We start from the raw sequence: 19,148 nt of genomic DNA on the forward strand, positions 1-19,148 counted from the left end.
TGGAGTCACAGGCCACAGAAGGTTGAGAAACGCTGAATAATGGAAAGAGTTAACATTTTACAGTAAATGTATAGCTGTCTCACTTGTGCAAAAACTGTCCAAAACCAAAATGCAGTCATAAATTTACATTATGAGTAGTTAAAGAAGAGCTTCTGTATGAGCAGGAGCCTGTTCATGACAACATTAGATACTTGCATACCGTTTCACTGAAGGTCAAGAAGCGCTGCTAAACATCCATAACGAGCAAGTTACGTACAAAAATCGAATTGGACAGTGAAATCTGACATATTCTTAAATACATATCTTTATTCTTTAAGAATAAAATCAACACAGAATTAATAACTCTCACCTATATATTAACTTCAGTACATACACAGAAAAAAATATTTTGCAGCTTTTTTTTGGTGTATTTTCAGGTGGCTGATGTGTTTTCTTTTGTATTCATGCCACTCGATGTTTTGATCACGTCGAGGGGCTGTTGGCTGCTCTCTTTCGGTGGGAGCGCTCAGCCTTTTCTCGCCGTCCTCTGTGTCTCAGCTCTCTCTCTCTCTGCTTCAGCCTCTGTCCTCTTCGCCTCTAGACTTTCCCTGGATAGGAAAACGGATGTCAGTCAGTTGAGGTGATGTGAATGCATTGAGAGTGATTAGTTCATTTGTTTAAATTTTGGGGAAATACACTCATTTTGATTTGTTATCTTCTCATTCAAATTTTTAGTCAATTAGTGAGCTCATCAGTGACACATAGTGGTATTAGTTCCAGTTAAACTCAGTAGAAGACCTCCACAAATTGTGAGAAATGTAAGAGACGAAATCAGACTTTTGAAGCATGTTTTTATGTGAGAACTGTCAAGAAATCATTAGACTGCTTCTTTTTCATAATCACAGCTGAGCATACATGATGTGTTTGACAAGTAATTTATAAAAACATTCGATTATGTTTAATCTTGTCAGCAAAATGCACAATATTAGATGGATTACAGTAAAAGCATAGCAAATGCACTAACCGGTGTTTGACTATTTCTGCTATCGGAGCATCTAGAAACTACTTTGAGAAATAAGCTAAAGTAACCAACTATGCAACAGTATGTATCATGCTGAGACCAGTTATTAGATTTCTAATGGTAGTTCATGACAGATGCACAGCCAGCTGACTGATAGCTGCTGCACTCAGGATCCAGATGTGTTAGTCCAAAAAGACTCCAAAAGAACATGTACAGTACCCAGCATGAAACTTTCAAGATGTGCAAGATGCAGAGTACTGAAACCTTTTGCATGAGTCAGGGGAATACCTTGTTGTGTTACAGGGGTATGGAGGAGGGAGGAACAGGTTTAGACTGGATTGTCAGGGAGGAAATGGTGAAAAAGAGCATCCAAGGAGAGGAAAATTAGATCAGTGTCATCAGAGTCAACAGAGATTAGAGGAAAGAGGGTGGCAGAGAATTAAAACTGTGTCAGGAATAAGAAAAGAGGGAAGAGAGGTTAAAATCACAGACATTAAAAGACACTTAATTTTATGGGAGGTAAATTATTCTATAAATAAAATCAAGAAAAAGGAGATTTGGTGGCACAAGTTCAGGTTGAAAGGAGGAGGAGTGCAGTTTATAACTCAGACCACCTGTAAACATATGATCACATTTGTTTTTTGGATATAGTGTGCTCTATGAACATCATGCTGACAGAATAAAGGAGGAACTTGGTAAACAATCGACGTGTTTAACTTACCCTCCAGATATGTGCGAGCCACAAACTTGAGAACCTCATCAATGAGGATAACGGGGAAGGAGAGCTTCAGCACCATAATCCACTGCTCCACATTCAAGTGAGTGAGCTTGAAGATCATCTGTGGATGAGAGCACCGTGTTAAAGCTGCCAAACTACATGCATTATCCCACAGCAGTAATAAACAGCTGTGGGATAATGATAGTAATGATAGTAAACATGTCTGTATTAATCCCACTGAAGAATGAGTTGTAGTTTCCAACTGTGACCACTAGAGATCAGTGAACGTCAGATTGAATTCATGACCATTTCTGTGAATTTGTTTCAGACTGCTTCAGCTTGCTCATTTACATTTATTTTAAAATGCTAAATTGAAAGTATTCACCCAGAATTGTGTGAAGACATAAGAAAGATCTGAAAACATTGAGGAAAGTTATCTTGTGGAAAGTTATCTCTCTGTTAGTAACTTGGAGCAACTGAGCGGTGCGTCATCAGTCAGTATTTAAGCAATGAGAATGTGAGAGAGAACATGGAGGTTGGAGAGGCAGTGTGTAAGCTGTGTGTGAGGGAGGAGCAGAGGGAGATGGATGTTTGCTTTGGAGAAGAGGGCTGTAGTGCAGGAGGCCAGACTCACGGGCAGGGGGTCGACGTAGATGATCATGAAGTGAAGGGACATGGAGAGGCTCATGGCGCCCACCAGCCAGCCGTTGCTCCAGGGGGGCATGCGCACCAGGGACTGGTTCTCAGACAAGCTGGGGGGGAGGGAGGAGGAGGAAGGTGGGGTTTGGATGGGGAGGCGGAGGGGTACGTTAATGCAGACTGATAATGTGTGACGGCCTATGAAAGAGTGTGTCTGTATGCTGAGGTGAATGTAGGAAAAGGTTGTGAAGAATGTTAGCCCTGATAATCACATGGTGAATATTAAGGGATAATGTCCCACGTGTGATATACGGTTATTTGTGATACGAAGTCCAGAAAGCATTTTTGTCCAAAAGCTAGTGGAGGAAGACGTACTCAGACCCTTTAAAAGTAAAAGTAGCAGTACTACAGTGTTAAAGTACTTCATTATTCGAAATGACCAGCATTGAAAATATCACCTAATTTAATGTACCTACAAGCATTATTAGTAAAATGTGCTTTAGGGGTCAAGTCCTCAGCGCAGAAAAATGGCCCCTGTAAGTGTTATGCTATTATTTTCATTATTATTACTGATTTAAGTTGTATTTTACTTACTTACTGTAGTAAGCTCTATACTATTAGTAATGCGTAAAATCGAGATTTTCAAGAATCTGTGACTTAAAAAACTACTTGAGTAAATGTTCTTTGTTTAATTCCACCACTGGATAGAATATCAGCTTCTTTCCAAAAACAGTGTTGCCATTTAGTGCTCAGGTGAAAGTACCCACAATGCCGTATGAGTTGATGGTGTAGTCAGACCTGTTCAGAGCGTTGCACATCTCGATGGTGACCAGCACAGACAGAGCCATGGTCATTGGAGGAGCAGCCTCAAACACCTCGCAGTGGACCCCGGCAAAGTCCTCGTTGTCCTCGCTGCACTGCATGAAGTGTGACTGAGAGGGAAGATAGAAACATTGATTCTTCAGCCTCTGAGCTTGTAAAGAGGTGTCATAACTTTTCATGAAAAGGTTGAAGTAACAGCAGCTGGATGGACTGTGTGTTAGGGTACCACAGGGTTTGATGTTTGATACTAACCAGCTGGTGGAAGGTGACCATTGGGCCATCATCACTGTACAGGAACCACCAGGCAGCTGCTGCAACAGTTGCGGCACCAACATAACCTAGAAGAGATATTACAGTGTTGAATAAGAAAGTGCATCCAAAGCGAGAAACTAGTTATCAAGGAAGGAACCTGTGACAGGAGTTCAAATACTCATCTAGGTGTGTAAGTGTTCTTTTAAAGGACCAGTGTGTAAGACTTAGGGGGATCTATTGACAGAATAAGGCAGTCAGAAATTCTGTTCATTATTGGTCCTCTAGTCCACCATGTTGCACCACCGTGTCTCTACAGTAGTCCAGAAAACACAAACCAAACACTGGCTCTAGAGAAGACATTTTGTGTTTTTTGGCCAGCTTCGTGGCCACTGGTTCTCCTACATGCTTGGAAAAGGCGGGGTGAATGTGTCCAAATGGATGTAATCTGCAACCTCACTGCAAGATATCACTAAATCCTACGCACTGGTCCTTTAAATGACAACATTATCAAAGGCGGTTGGAGGTCATTTTTGATAGGCTGAAGGAAATTGCCACAATACACAAGGTCATTCAACGACCAGGGGATGAGGAATTTACCTGGAGTATCAGCAATATCAAACCAAATCAAGACAAAAATGGAAACGTGGCATTTTGTACAAAGACAGGAAACAGTCTAACAGAGTATTTCATGTCACTGTTCCTGCACTCAAATGCTTCATTGGATAAGACAACAAGAGAGAGAGCGAGAACATAAATGTGTTGTACCTCCAATGGCCAAATATCTGAAGAAGAGCCAGCCAGAGATGAGGGGCTCTTTGGGGGAGCGGGGGGCTTTGCCCATGATGTCCAGGTCAGGGGGGTTGAAGCCCAGCGCGGTGGCAGGCAGACCGTCAGTCACAAGGTTGACCCACAGCAGCTGTACAGGGATCAGAGCCTCAGGCAAACCCAGGGCGGCCGTCAAGAAGATACTAAAGGAGTGAGCAAAATACTTTCTTAATTTTGATAGAGTCCCTCTTCTTGTCTCTCTTGTCTTCAGCAAAGACTTGTGTCTCAGTCTAAATATGATTATATAAACGTGTTCACATCTTATTGGGATGCTTGATGGAACTGAGCCATTTCACCTGTGCTTGTCATCCCATGAAAAGTCAAACTGTCCAACAGGTCTCACACAAGAAATAGTGATTATCAGACCTGATCAACAAAAGTATCATGTACTCACCAGACGACCTCGCCTACATTGGAGGAGATGAGGTAGCGGATGAACTGCTTCATGTTGTTGTAAATGGCTCTGCCCTCCTCAACAGCGGACACAATGGAAGAGAAGTTGTCGTCAGCCAGGACCATCTCAGAGGCAGACTTGGCAACGGCAGTGCCAGAGCCCATGGCGATGCCAATCTCCGCCTTCTTCAAGGCAGGGGCATCGTTCACTCCGTCACCAGTCTTAGCGAAGGGTCGAGGGAAAATGGAGAGGAATGATGCATCAATCAAAGATCAGTTATCATATTTTCCTGCCTACATTTCAAGGCAAATGGTTTCATTGCATTTTAAAGGTCAAGAAACACAACAAAGTGCTCTTTGTCATCTCACCATGGCAGTAATCTCATCAAAACCTTGCAGGAACTCAACAATCTTGGACTTGTGGGATGGTTCTACTCTGGCAAAGCAGCACGCTTTTCGGACAGCATTCTTCTGATCATATGGAGAGAGGTCATCAAACTCACGCCCAGTGAAGGCCTTGCCAGTGACATCCTCATCCTCAGAGAAGATGCCAATACGACGGCAGATGGCCACCGCTGTGCCTTTGTTGTCACCTGGGGGGAGAAAAATTAAGATTTCATTCTTTCTGTTGAGTCTTGCCTGATTTCTTATACACTGAGATTATAATTTGTGTACTGACCAGTGATCATGATGACACGGATGCCAGCTGCCCTGCACAGCTCGATGGAACTCATGACTTCCTTACGAGGAGGGTCGAGCATGCCAACACAGCCCACAAAGGTCAAGTCAGTCTGGAGAAAAAGTAAGAACAAAAAAGGTTGGTGTCCTTTAGAGCTTCAAATGCTGCGACCAGGGAGACACTTAATGTTGTGCTACATCACATCTGCTTGAATGTTTCTTTATCTGTCCTCACCCACCTCATAGTCTGCAAACTTGGTTGAGTCCTCCAGGTTCATTTCTTCCTTCCTCAGAGGTGTGTCACGGGTGGCCAGTGCCAAACAACGGAGGGTGTCGCGCCCAGTGCCCCACTCCTTGATGACAGACATGATGTGGTCTTTGACTGGGCCAGTCAGGGGTACACGGTTGGTGCCCACACGAACATATGCACAGCGGTCAATGACACCTTCTGGAGCACCCTGTTAACACAACATACAACATCATCGACATACAGTATATGCGTATAATATGTGACTTGATTGACTTGAACTCCATTTAGACCAAATTTTTGAATTTAGACGCTCTGACATGGCTGTTTTATTATAATGTCATAATTTTTGTTCTGAGGCTTTCGTAGTCCCTAAATTTAAATATTTTATTTTAGTGGTAGTGGAATAGTGGAATGGCTGTAGGGACGGCTGTGCTAGTCAGCTGGTCCACAACTCCAGTCTAGACTGAAATATCTCCACAGCTAATTGGCATGAAATTTTGGGCAGACATTCATGGACCCCAAACAACGTATACGAATGATTTTGATGATCCTTTGAGTTTTCCTGTAGTGCCACTGTGAAGGGCACATTTGTGGCTTCAAGTGAAATATCTCAACAATTCTTGAATGGATTGCCATGACATTTAGTTCAAACATTCATGTGCCCTCAGGATGAATCATAATAACTTTGGGGATCCCTTAACTTTTCATCTTGCATCATCGTAAGGTTAAGATTTGTAGAGTTTTTGTGTGCTACATGTCTTGGGTCACACACTCACTTTGACAAACATCTTGCTTCCCACAGGGGCTTTGGCGGACTTGGCAGGAGAGCAGTAAACTGACATGGACTTTCTGTCTCTGGAGAACTCCAGGGTGAACTCCTTCTTCATCAGCTGCTTGATCACCTGTTAGAAAATGAAAAAAATCAAGGTTGAGTCTAGCACATCTGCTAGTTAATGTTTGGAACTTTTTTTCTCACTTTTAGCTCTATTTTTGGTCTCCACCAACTCCTGAGGGAGATATCTGACTGTTTACCTGCTAAATGCACCACTATGTTCACCAGCTACTAACTAACTAAGTATGTGAGCAACCCCTGTCACATGCAAGTAATCATTTGAGCCATTGTTTACGAAATTTTGATTAGAGATTACAGTGATTATAGTTTGTCATTCATAAGTGGATATAGCTGCCATGAATTTACCTGTAAAATCTTAGGTAACACTTCAATTTATAGATAATGCAGCTGTCCTCTATGTTACACTAAAATGTATTTGTGTATATGATAACACACTTCATATATTGAATCTTTTGTGGACTTACAGCACAGCAAGTGTTTGCCCTCTCCACCTTGGACAGGCCGCGCACTTCAGTGTTGAACACGTTCATCTTCTCCACCAAACAGCACAGGGCGGTTTCAGTGGCCTCACCCACTTTCTCATAAATACCCTTGGACTGCATCATGGAGAAATATGAAAGACAAAGTACATATAAAAGTTGGTGGTGGGTTACATGCTAACATAAATGTTTCCTGAATGCTCTGCAGACCTCATTGTAGTCCAGAGAAGAGTCATTGCACAGAGCGCAGATGGTAGCCAGCTCAACCAGTCCGTCGTACTGTCCGCACTTCACAGACATGCCGTTCCTTGTACTGGTAGAATATGATTGGCAAAAATATTTAGTCAATGCATTGTTGTTCAAGAATGGTTACGGTATTTCTGTGTCTGCACAGTCTTGTAACATCAACTTTTAATTCTTTTGACACTTACACTTCACCCTCAGGGGTGTACTTTGAGCCAGAGATGTCAAACTGACCAAGGGAGACACTGTCACCATCGACTTTATCAATGATGAACATCTGCATGAAAACATGACAAAAAAAAAAGTGCAGTTCTGCATTAGATCTGCTCTTTTCAGTCACAAGCAGACTCTCTGAATTGAAAATGAATGTGAGTATATTTACCTCATACCGATGACTATGAACCTACCTTAGTTACACACATCTGGTTGGTGGTGAGGGTACCGGTCTTGTCGGAGCAGATGACTGAGGTGCAGCCCAGGGTCTCCACAGAGGGCAGGCTTCTGACGATGGCGTTCTTCTTGGCCATACGGCGAGTTCCCAGAGCCAGGCAGGTGGTGATGACAGCTGGCAGACCTGCGATGAACGGAGGGAGATATTCAGCAGAGAGGTACTGAATGAAATACAAAATCATTGCTTTAAAACAGGAAGGATGAGTTGAAAGGTGAAGAAAACATTAAGAGGAACTTCTTAAGCCAAAGAGCCCCAGGTGAAAAGGACGAATAATCTGACATGTCTGTTCAAAACCACCTGGACTTTAGGGACTCTGCTGCTGGGCAGGCTGACAATAGTGGTGACAGCCTCTAACACATCAGCTGGAGCACACCCAAACTACTGAGTTCTCCAAGGCATTCCTGTGGGAGGGGGCTGCTGCAAGCTATTCAATCAGATCTGTGTTCAGACTCCTGGCAAAAATCAGCTCTGACAATGGTGTGGAGAAAGTCTGGAGCATGTCCAGTTTAGTGACATTATGATGGCATCTGTGTTTGCAGATGATGTTGTCCTTTCGACATCATTGGACTGTGGTCTCTGATGAGTATTGGCACAGTTTGTAGCTGACTGTTTTGTGAGGGCACCTCCAAATGCCAGACAGTTTCTGTCCCAGAACAGGCGGCAAAAAAGAGGCTGTTTCAATTATAGGAGTTTGATGATTTTTAGGGTCCAAATCACAACTGAGGACAAAGCAGTTAGATAAAAAGACAGAGCTGACTAACTAGGCATGCTCTTGATTTATTGACCAAATGTCTATCCAACTTTCATCTGCTCATGCAGTTGGGTCATGACCAAAAGACTGGGCAGAGATCCCTGGCCAGACAATGACCCGCAGAAGCGCAGCTCAACTGAAAGCACTCTGAAAGGCTTGGAAAAAAAAAAAAAATCTGTTATGTTTGCCTCATCTGCCAAAATAAAGAAAGATTTGTATTCTTCTTTGAGAATTCAAAACATAAACATACTAGATGTAGTACTAGTACCCATGATCTGTAAACAGACTTGAACAGTACTCTGTAAACAAAGTAAAATTGGTGGTGTTCCCTTTAAAAAAACTGTACAGTGCTGTATGATATTGTGAAGCTCAAGCATAAGCCACAGTTGAATTTTAAATGGACTGGTAGCTGCTGTATCATATGGATGAGCCACACAAGATGAATCTCAGATATGATAACCTTCTTGGGCAACCAAATGGAAGTTAATCCCAGGGGTTTACCTTCAGGGATGGCAGCCACAGCCAGAGCCACAGCAATCTTGAAATAGTAGATAGCACCGCGGATCCAGGAGCCTCCATGGACGGGGTCATTGAAATGGCCGATGTTGATTATCCACACAGCCACACAAATGAGGGAGATGACCTGGAGGACAGGCAGTCAGAGGGGTGTGTGAGACATTAGTCGTAGTTTGTACTATTTACAAATCGTCTATCTTAACTCATTTAAAACAGTATTACATTTTGTGATTTTTACAAAATGAATAAATAGATGAAAACTGTTGCTGTGATGGTATAGTTTCAGAAGGCCTTTTCTTTCTCACCAACCTTAGACAGCTGCTCTCCAAACTCGTCCAGTTTCTGCTGCAGAGGGGTCTTCTCCTGCTCAGTGGCAGCCATCTGGTCACGAATCTTACCGATCTCAGTGGAGACACCAGTTGCGACAGCAATACCAGTGGCTTTCCCAGCGGCGATATTGGTGCCCTGAGTTTTAAGACAGGGGAAAACCATTGGGAAGTTAGCTGGTCAGCCTGCACCAGACTGAAATATCTTTATGAAATCGATTGGCACAAAACTTTGAACAGAAATTCATGGTTCAAAGATAATGAATCTTTGAGATTTTAGTGATCTCCTGACTTACCGTAGCGCAACATATTTTTGAATAGCTGCAGCTAACAATGCTAGTTCAGTAACGTTAATTGGCCTGTATCCTTGGGTACTATGAAAAAACTTCTAAAGATTTGTAATGCATTACATAATATCTACTTATAAACATATTAGCATATTAGCGTTATTGTTGTGAGAAAGTTGTTGCAAACATTTTTGCATGTCCCAGCAGGGAAAGCACAGGTGTAATTGATGTCATTGTTCCTTTGGAAGAAAGGGTTGAGCAGAATGCAGAAAAAAGACTCACAGAGAACAACATGTTCTTCTTGTCCTGGTTGACGGCTCTGGGGTCTGGGACAGCATCGGTGTGCTTGATCACACTGACAGACTCACCTATGAGAGAAAGGTTTTGAGTGGGGTGGTCAGGGACGGAAGCAGACTTCAAATATGCATTTTTTTTTTTTTTTTTTTGCCTGTCCGTCTGTCCCCTGTCACCTACCAGTAAGAATGGACTGGTCCACGCGCAGCGTTGTGGATTTGATGGAGATGATCCTGATGTCAGCTGGCACTTTGTCACCGACTATTGTCCACAGAAACACACACACAGAAATGCAATTACAATACAGTTTAATTCAGCCTGTTGACTTCAAATTATTGATTTATCTGCATGAGTAGTAGCAGTACAGTTTTATATCAACTGACTGCAGCATTACAGCACAATGGATGGAGGGTAGGGGTGCAGGGTTGATTGACTGGTTTTAGTGCTCTGGATGGACAGTGTTGTTGTTGAAAACTGATACCACAGTCAGAGACAGAGGGAGAGGGAGACCTTGGGGAGATCATGAAATGAAAAGAACAGGTGTACAGCAAACAGAGGGAGAGGGAGAGACAGAGGAGCGAGTCAGACCGTCGATATTAAGTGTATTTATACTCAAGCTTGTTTTTTTTTGTTCCTGCAGCAAGTTCCTTCAGTTCCCCTCCACCCCTTTATTCTGTCACTGCCTTAAAAGGGCCCATGTTCACTCTCAAGGACATCAGGAGCCATGTGCTCTCTCACACACACGTGCATGTGACTCTTTTGAAGTATATGAGCGCATGAGCCAAGCTATAGGACCCTGAGAAGCTTGATTTTTTTAGTGAGTATCCACCATACCATGCATTATACACATTGACTTTCACACAATCTTTTGCAACATCAGAACCTTTTTGTTATTTTCTTGATGATTAATTGATTTAATTTCTCAGTGTCCTCTGCTGCTTGTTTTGCTTACTCATCTCCTGAAAGGAAAAGTCGCTAAGACCCTTAAAAATGGAGCCTTTAAACATTTCCAAGTATGTGTGTTGCATTTATGATCATAGTTTTTACATGCTACTTCTGTGTTCTAGAATTGTGCTTTATTTTATAATTGCACAATAATGTGCATGCTAAAGTTGTGTAGTGTGAAGAACAGGGCAGACACTCTCTCCTCTCCGATATTACACAGTGATTACACAGCACATACAGACATTTAATTTTCGACCTTTAACCCTGTGTGGCTAATCTTAGCATACTTGTAGACTCAGAAATCCTACAAATTACAGGATGTCCTTATTTTAACCTGCTCTGATATTTTTAACTGGGAGCTGAGCTGTTATGTTCTTAAGGAGTTGACCACAATGATGTCTCCTACACTAAGTATAGACACTCTGTGACGATCACTGCTGCAGCCACATTATAGTCTGACAGTGTTTTCAGGTGCTGGATGGACTAAAAGAAAGAGTTCAGTTTTGGGAATCTTACCGGAAACCTCCACCACATCACCAGGAACGATCTCCCTGGCCTTGATTCTCTGCACGCTCTTCCTGTCCGCGCGGTAAACTTTCCCCATCTCAGGCTCATACTCCTTCAAAGCCTCAATGGCACTCTCTGCATTGCGCTCCTGTGGCAAAAAATACACACAGAACACAACATAAAATATGGTCATTTTGGTGCCATGACCTCCCTGATAATGCCAGCTGTAGACAAACTCTGCCAGTGTGTCATCATTCCCTCTTGTGCATTAGAATATGAAACTCCATATTGCTTGTGAATAAACCACACAGTGTTCCTTGGATTGCTTTTGAAGGAGACTTTGATTGAAACCATTTATTACACTCATGCAATGAGCCCCTCTCATGATGGAATATTCCTGCAATACATTTCCGTTTCCGTTTTCCATTTTTATCAGTCAGGTGGTGTTGATTTAACTGGTAAAAATTACTTGAGTTGGTAACTCTTGTCATATTGTTGCATTTGATTGTACTGTATTTCAGATTTCCCTGTTGTTTTGTCTGCTTCCTGATATTTCATATTAAAAGTGAGAGCATCTGCTACAGTCTACATAACATTTTAAGCCAAATATTGTATAACAATTTCTTGCTATTCTATTTTTTCTATTTTATCTACAATGTTTAAAGTCCTTGGAAACTTGGTTTGAAATGATTTCTTGGTTTTTAAGTATGTCTCTTAAAGATTAAATACTCATGACTGAAGAGGCTGCAATCAGAGTTGAAGTTTGAGGAAAAACAAATCTTTAGATAATATTTATTTTCAGTTAAACACTCAAAACTCAGCTAAAGTGCCATATCATGGCTGTGAGGATTTATGTTTGGTCAGCTAAGTTTGACAGCGCTGGCATGAGCCAACAACTCAACAACCATCATCTGATTTTGAGTCAAATGTTGCCATATCCTGATTGGTGCATGGAAATATGACATCACATTTTTCCAACTGAGCCCAGAGGAAGATGAATGAAAAACAAAAGGCTTTTAATGAAAGAGTTATTAATGAAAAGAGTGACGGCTGCACACTAACTTTAAACCACAAATGTTTATAAAGAGACAATATTTGGATCCCAGTTGGGTCTCTACATGTACAGTATCTGCCAATTAGTTTCTGTTATGACAGGTGTGGTTAACCATCCAATCAGCCTATAAACATGTCAAAACGATTAACAGTTGAAGCAGGATCGAGTGTGAAGTCAATCTTTACATAAATTAAGTACATACATATCATAGAATAGGAGCACAAAGGCAGTCAAAGTTCTAATTTCACAAATCTTCAGTGACCACCACACATGTTTGCAGTGTGAGGTGTCTGTGTGTCTGTCTCAAGCTTCAACAACAGGTTGATCAGGGAAGTCAAACGGGCCGATGTTCAGCTCAGTCTGTGGTTTCTTCCAAGGCTGCCCTCGACCGCCTCAAAGTGTAAAGCCCAACTTATGCCAGCCGCCCTCCCTCTCTCCATCCTCCCCCATACCCCCCATGTGTGAATCCTTGTGCATAGTTTCCAAATGACTGCCGCAGGGTTGATATGAACCGCCCTAACACGCACAGACACACACCCACACCCCAGGCCTGTGGTAACCCGAGCATCCCTCTGTATTTTTACTGTGGATTGCACAGTGCGGATTGTGACAAAGCAGACTCCGTTTGAGCCTTCAAGGCAGGACAGGTCCCAGTCCGCCATCGCACCCCTCCCCTCTCCCCTTCACTCACACCCGTTGGCTTAACCTTTCACCTTTTCACCTCCTGCTGACGTCAGGCCTCTGTTTCTAGATTCCCTTGAACTTTGAGCTCTGGTAGGAGCGTGTGCTCTCTGTAAAGGACACGGGCTGCGACCTGAGCAGGCCGCCATTGAGTGTGATTTATTGTGTGTGACTGTTACTAAGTATAAGAGTCTATTTAGGTGTGTGTAAAAGACAGCATTCGGGGGCAGGTATGTGTCCTTGTGAGTGCAATTGTTCTTCTGTGTGTGTGTTTGTGCGTGTGTGTGCATCACTGACCTGCCACACTCCAACAACAGCATTTGCAATGAGGATGAGAAGGATGACGAAGGGCTCCACAAAGGCAGTGACAGTTTCCTCACCTTCCTCAAACATAGCCAGCACCTGAGAGAGACAGAGAGCAAAAATGTCAAACGTCCATGTTTATGCCTCTTAAATCTGAGGATATGCCACTTTTTTTTTTTTTAAATTTCAGGTTTTGCTGGCGGTTTTCACTATCCATCAAATGTTCAAAAACTAGTAGACTGCTAGCTGCAGCCTCAATATGGTGCCAACACTGAATCCTAAGAACCCCATGTTTTTTTAATAGAAGCACCATGTGATCATGACGTATTGTAGCTACTTCATTTCTAATGATGGATCCTCTCATGGTTCTGTTCTAATGATACTGATTCTTTCATTTGGAGGTTAAGTATCACATTATTACTCTCATTAAGCCTGTGATTCTCTGCTTGGTACAAGTGTCTTCAAGTCTGTTGTGCACCTGTTGTTCAGGGTGTCCAGGGTTAAACATAAACATGAAATGGTCCTGGTGAGCGGCTATTTATGACTGTTATGATGCCATCACTGGATTGAATGACATTTCACTTTGCTGCCTCTTATGTCATCCTATGTGTGAAATCTCTACATGTGACTCTTTTCCGAACCTATAGTCAAACACGTGTGCACCCCTGTGAGCGGGGGTCCCAAGTTACTAACACAGGTCTGTTTCGGAAAGGCTGCGTGTTGACATTGACACAGATTAGCTGCAGGCCAGCGGAGCACAGAGCTAACCACAGAGAGAGAGAGAGAGAGAGAGAGAGAGAGAGAGAGAGAGAGAGAGAGAGAGAGAGGAGGCTCCATCTTTCTCCTGCAGCGTTTCACTTTTCGCTCATCATCATCGTCTGCCGTGGTTTTCATTTGCCTGCTTTTCATCTCGCATCTTTTCACACCCTTTCCCCAAAATAGGCTCTATAGCTCACTCTCTCCAGTCTGTCTTCACCCCGCTTCTCTTCAAAGACACAATCGATCTCCAGAATGAGCGTCAGAGCCTGTCAGCACATTTCAGTGGCAGGACATTCCTGTGTGTATGAATAGGTTGACCATGTATTTGCAGTATTTAGTGTTCTCTCTTTTAGAAACCGTATACGACTCTGAATCTATTGCTCTCGTTTGTCATTGTAAGAAACAATGCCATTGTGCAACCCAATCCCCAACCCCCACACCCCCCACCTCCACCCTCCTCTGTGTCTTTCACTCTCTCCTGCTGCTGCAAGCCATCCCTCGTTCCTTCCATCCCTGACCTTTGTTCAAGGATACAGTTTCTCGTCCTGGCTTGAGACTTTCTTAAAATAAAGCTCCTGCTATGCATACTGTATGTGCAAACACACACACACCCACAGTCATTTTTCCATCACTTTTGAGGACATTACATAGACTTACATTTATTTCGTGGAAGCTTACCCTAACCATAACCATAACCACCATTTACAGAACCCTAACATTTACCCAGGCCTTCACCTTAAAATGTAATGATTTATGTTTTGCATTTTGTACCCATAAAGAAGGTGAGTCCCCATAATGTGACTGCGTAAACTGATTTATACCTCCACAATGTAAGTAATACACACACACACACACACACACACACACACACACACACACAGAGCCGTCAGGCCTTCTAAGGCCATAGTGACAGCTGTGCAGGGAGGCCAGAGGGCAGAGATGGAGGATTAAGACAATGTGTCCAGCCTGCTCTCCTCCACAAAACTGTTTTGGAGAGAGCAGCAGGGAGGGAGAGAGAGGGATTCCTTGTGTAAATGAGAGTGAGGACATGGATCCAAATGTAATTTAATAACTCAGCGATGTACACGCTCTGTTCATTGGCCTGAATGTGTGAGGGTGTGTGTAGTCACAAAGAAAACAGGGGAGGGGTCAGGGAAGATGCAGCTCAGGGTTTGCACGTCATCGGGTTCGGGTTCTTTATTGTGCCTGAACATGCACTTTTGTTATCGCCAGCCTTGTTTCTTTTACTCCTATCACTTCACCGGACCTCGCGTAGAAGCAGAGACAAGAAGTGACCTTGTTTGTGACTGTGAGCAGCTAGTTTATGACTTTGTTGTCTCTCAAGCAGCTCCTCCAGTATTCAGACAAGCCAAACATCAACCTTACTATGACCTAAACTTAAACACAACCATTTGATTGGTGGGGGCTGTTAAGGACAAGTGGCAGCAAGGTCATGGCAGTGCTTTGATTGCTGATACCACCTTCTAGTCATTAGGCTAAATGCAGGGTTTTAATTGTACTAAAATGTCAAAACAAAAGGCAACACAACAAATCGATTTGAGGGTTCCCAGGATTTCTACTAATTATTCTCTATATGATAATATAATCTGCAATCTAATAATTAAATCAGATTATGAAAAGTCCTTTTGAGGGGAAGATATGTTGAGTAAAATACAGGAGGAGTTTACAGAGTGCATGTCAAGTGCTTAATCGAATATAAATAAGTAATTTCATGAAAGAGGCACAACTATTATAAATAGTTCAACAACAAGATTTCTGGATTTCTATTGTTTGGATTCAGTTACTGGAACTCTATATGGGCCAAATGTTAGTGAAGTTGGAAAAGAACAAATATGTAGCACCTTCCAAATGTGGACATGACAAAGATCCTTAAATACGTGATGTTCTAAAACCTCTGCAGAGTCCCTGCATGTACATTCTGTACTGTGCATCTTACTGTGGAAAATAGGACTCAGTGGATACAAATGCTCTGGTTCATGTGAAGGGAAAAGTGAGCAAACTCACAAAAGAGATGCAGGCGGCCAGCAGTAGGATTCTGACCAACAGGTCCTCAAACTGTTCCACCACCAACTCCCAGATAGTCTTTCCTGTTCAAGAAAATACATAAAATCACACACATTATTCAAGCGTATGTGGTCATTTGTGTGCTTCCTTGCTTTACATGTTCATGTGTTTATAAATTTACCTGGTCAATGGTTAAAATATCATGCAATGTCTATATAATTTTGATAATTCATGTGCTTTTGCATGCAAGATAGATTAGCCAACAAGGGTTAAGTCGTGAAAAACATTAAGTAAAGGATAAATGATTGGTAATTTTGTTCTATGTCCCCCTACTATCTATATGGTGTTGTTTTACTTTGTGTGCACAACACTGGTTGCCATATTGTCCTGCTTGTCTTTGAGTCAAATTAACATAGCTGTAAGACCATTGATGCAGACAGGCATGCTAAATATTAATGCTAATTATTGAAGCCACACATCCAACATCTCCCAAACCACAGAAACTGAGTGGCCTTGGATCGACTGCTTTCTTAAGTTGTGTGCAGTGTGAACATATTATTAGCAGTTTGGGTCTCTGTTTTAACACTGGTTGGTACAGCACGAGAAGTCAATGACAGGGATTAAATGAATGACTTGTCATCACAGGAAGTGAGAGGAACAGGTGTGTCCGGGTGGGACAAAGCGAAAAGATGCACTTGAACAGGGTTAGTTCATCATGAGTAATTAAAAAGCAGGTGTTTAAAGTGGACTCACCCTCCTCTGCTGGCAGCTCTGTGGGCGAAGAGAGACAAACAATGTTAATAAAGTGAAGCTGTACGTCACATTTACTGCATTTTTTAATGTTTGCAGTGTAAAAAGTCAACGAGGACGAAACAGTTTGACACGTTTTGGGATCAAACCACAATAAACTGGACATCACATTACAGAAACTATGATCTAACATCCATCCCTGAACTGTGAACGTGAAGTAGCAGCTGGTTTGTTCAGGCCTCCTTGACTCTCTGCCAGTTTATGACACAAACATGGTGACTTTAGTAACTGACCTTTACGCTGACCCCAATTACTCTGCTATTCCCATTTGCTGTTACTCTGTCAACATTCATTTGTCAGCTGAGATACTCCATGATTTAATGCAGCGGTAAGAGGGTAAAAGTTTAAACAGTGAAAAGCTTGCTCACAGAGATGCCTTTTAAATTCACACTTTGCTATGAGTCAAATGCTCTTTGACATGTCACAGAGGAAAAAGCACAAGTGTAATCAATAACATTAATGATGGCTCACTTCAATTTACTGTAGGTATAAGGTCACCTCAGCAGAACAGACCCACTGTTGAAGATATTATTTACACCAAATGTCCTTTAAATGGCCTAAAGAATGCAAAAAATAAAAAATTCAAAAATCTGAACTCAAGGTCCTCTTACGAGCCTTTTCGGGAGCTTTCAGCTGCATTTCATGCCTTCTTTAATGGATGGAGTTGAGGCCATGAGATGCAGTTGGAAGTAAATAAGTATGTTGACCTTGAATTGCTTCCAAAGTCAAGAATGAACTGTCATGCTTGAGTTTCAAAATAAAAGATAAATTAAGAATCTTCAATCTAAACTAAAGCCAGTAGCGATTGCCAGAAACCTGAAACTCTAAAGCACCTGCTGCACAAACATCACTCCCCCTTTGTGTCATTCGGATAGTTTCCCTTAATTAGACCATCGTGAAAAGCTCATACACAGTGCCAGTTCATCTGTCAGTCGTCCCATTGCTTCTCCTCCTCCACCTTCTCTTTCTTCTTCCCTCAGTGTTTGCTTCTGCCATTTTATCTTTGCTACACCTCTCAGGTATACTGTTTTTCAACCTCTATGCCTTACACTCTGTCTTCCAAGCTAAATCCAAATGTTCCTCCTCTTAGACCTTTCCATCCAGTGATTCCTCAACCATTTCATTCATTACTACTCTTTCTTTCCACTCTCCAATGCTCCATCCAACCGCTTCCTCCATCCATCCAACCATCCATCCATCTTTTTCTCTTTCTCGCCCTCACCGTTGAAGCCATACTTGTCCAAGTTCTTCTTAACCTGCTCAGGTGAGAGGCCGGTGTCTTCAGTCACGCCAAAGTAGGACAGGACCTCCCCTGACTCTTTGGTGTGTGCGTTCTCCATCCTTGCTGAAACGGAGAGGCTTCAGGACAAAGGGATAGAAAAACACAGAAACATTCACATCAGTCTGAGCGGCCCAGTTGGCCCGATACTGAAAGTTACAACACCTGAGGCCATGTTCACCCACCACTTTCTTGGAGTGTGGGATTGGGATTAAAAACTGGCAACCCCCCTGCGTTCACACTTGCTCTCTCTACCCCCTTCTCTCTCTCTGGGCTGTTGCTCTCCTCTCGGAGCCCTGGACTGACAGAAAGTGCAACCCGGCAAACTGTCCTGAAAAGTTTTATACAGATGAAAAAGTGGCCTCATTGGTGCTTGCTCACCATGCACTCACCCCTCATTGGCTGAGAACGTCACAAATAGGTGGGCAGGGATGGCCCTGTGGTAAAGAATAGGCGGGGGGGTGGGGGGGGTGAGAGAGGGCAACAACTGCAGAGGGGTCTGCTGCCCGGCAAGCTGGAAATAAGATGTGCATGAGAGAACATGCATGATCAGGACATTGAGGAGGGGCAACATAAAGGCTTTCTGAATGAGAGTTGGGGGACACTCATGAGCACATGACAGAGTGCTTCTCTGTTTATGTGTGTGCACATGTCTGTGGACACTCAACAAGTGGTAAAGGGTGACCCCCCCCCCCCCCACTGGATTAAACTCAAAATGTATATAGTTAAAACAACTACACCAGTAACACACTGCTTCAGCATTGATTCAGTAGTATTAACATAACATTTTACATTATACACACACATACACACACACACACACACACACACACACACACACACACAGTATATCAGTCACAAGAGCAGTTTTCTGCAGAAACAATGCTTTCACTTTTGATATTTTAAGTACATTATTCCATGTTTTTAAATTGTTGTGCTGGTACTTTTACTCAGTTAAAGGATCTGAATACTTCTTCCACTTATGGATTTTAGGATAAAGCAATGGCG

General features: G+C 42.6%; 1 protein-coding gene across 2 annotated transcripts; it reads right to left on the reverse strand.

Moving 5' to 3' along the window:
• Positions 1-314: 314 nt before the first annotated feature.
• On the reverse strand, positions 315-18,436 carry atp2a1 (ATPase sarcoplasmic/endoplasmic reticulum Ca2+ transporting 1). Of its 2 annotated transcripts, XM_076752498.1 has the most exons (26): positions 18,326-18,436; positions 18,084-18,220; positions 16,805-16,822; positions 16,052-16,134; positions 13,262-13,366; positions 11,239-11,377; positions 9,958-10,038; positions 9,766-9,851; positions 9,180-9,335; positions 8,856-8,997; positions 7,560-7,726; positions 7,341-7,429; positions 7,120-7,222; positions 6,895-7,026; positions 6,354-6,479; positions 5,567-5,785; positions 5,329-5,440; positions 5,019-5,242; positions 4,651-4,871; positions 4,197-4,399; positions 3,432-3,517; positions 3,156-3,289; positions 2,353-2,470; positions 1,722-1,839; positions 1,289-1,333; positions 315-587 (listed from the first exon to the last, which is right to left on the reverse strand). In XM_076752498.1, the coding sequence occupies exons 2-25, from the start codon at positions 18,199-18,201 to the stop codon at positions 1,329-1,331; spliced, it is 2,985 nt and encodes a 994-aa protein (XP_076608613.1). In that variant the 5' UTR covers positions 18,202-18,220; positions 18,326-18,436; the 3' UTR covers positions 315-587; positions 1,289-1,328. The 2 variants fall into 2 exon arrangements, with proteins under 2 accessions (XP_076608613.1, XP_076608612.1); XM_076752497.1 differs by lacking the exon at positions 1,289-1,333.
• Between the last annotated feature and the right edge of the window lie 712 nt (positions 18,437-19,148).

This window comes from Chaetodon auriga, chromosome 16, assembly GCF_051107435.1.
Source record: "Chaetodon auriga isolate fChaAug3 chromosome 16, fChaAug3.hap1, whole genome shotgun sequence".
NCBI lineage: Eukaryota > Metazoa > Chordata > Actinopteri > Chaetodontiformes > Chaetodontidae > Chaetodon > Chaetodon auriga.

Coding starts and splice junctions, on each gene's coding strand:
- atp2a1 (XM_076752497.1), bottom strand. CDS start 18,201: ATGGAGAACGCACACACCAAAGAGTCAGGGGAGGTCCTGTCCTACTTT. Junction 7,027..7,119: donor CTTCTCTGGACTACAATGAG/GTCTGCAGAGCA, acceptor TCCATGATGCAG/TCCAAGGGTATTTATGAGAA. Junction 5,243..5,328: donor CCGTGTCATCATGATCACTG/GTCAGTACACAA, acceptor TTCTCCCCCCAG/GTGACAACAAAGGCACAGCG.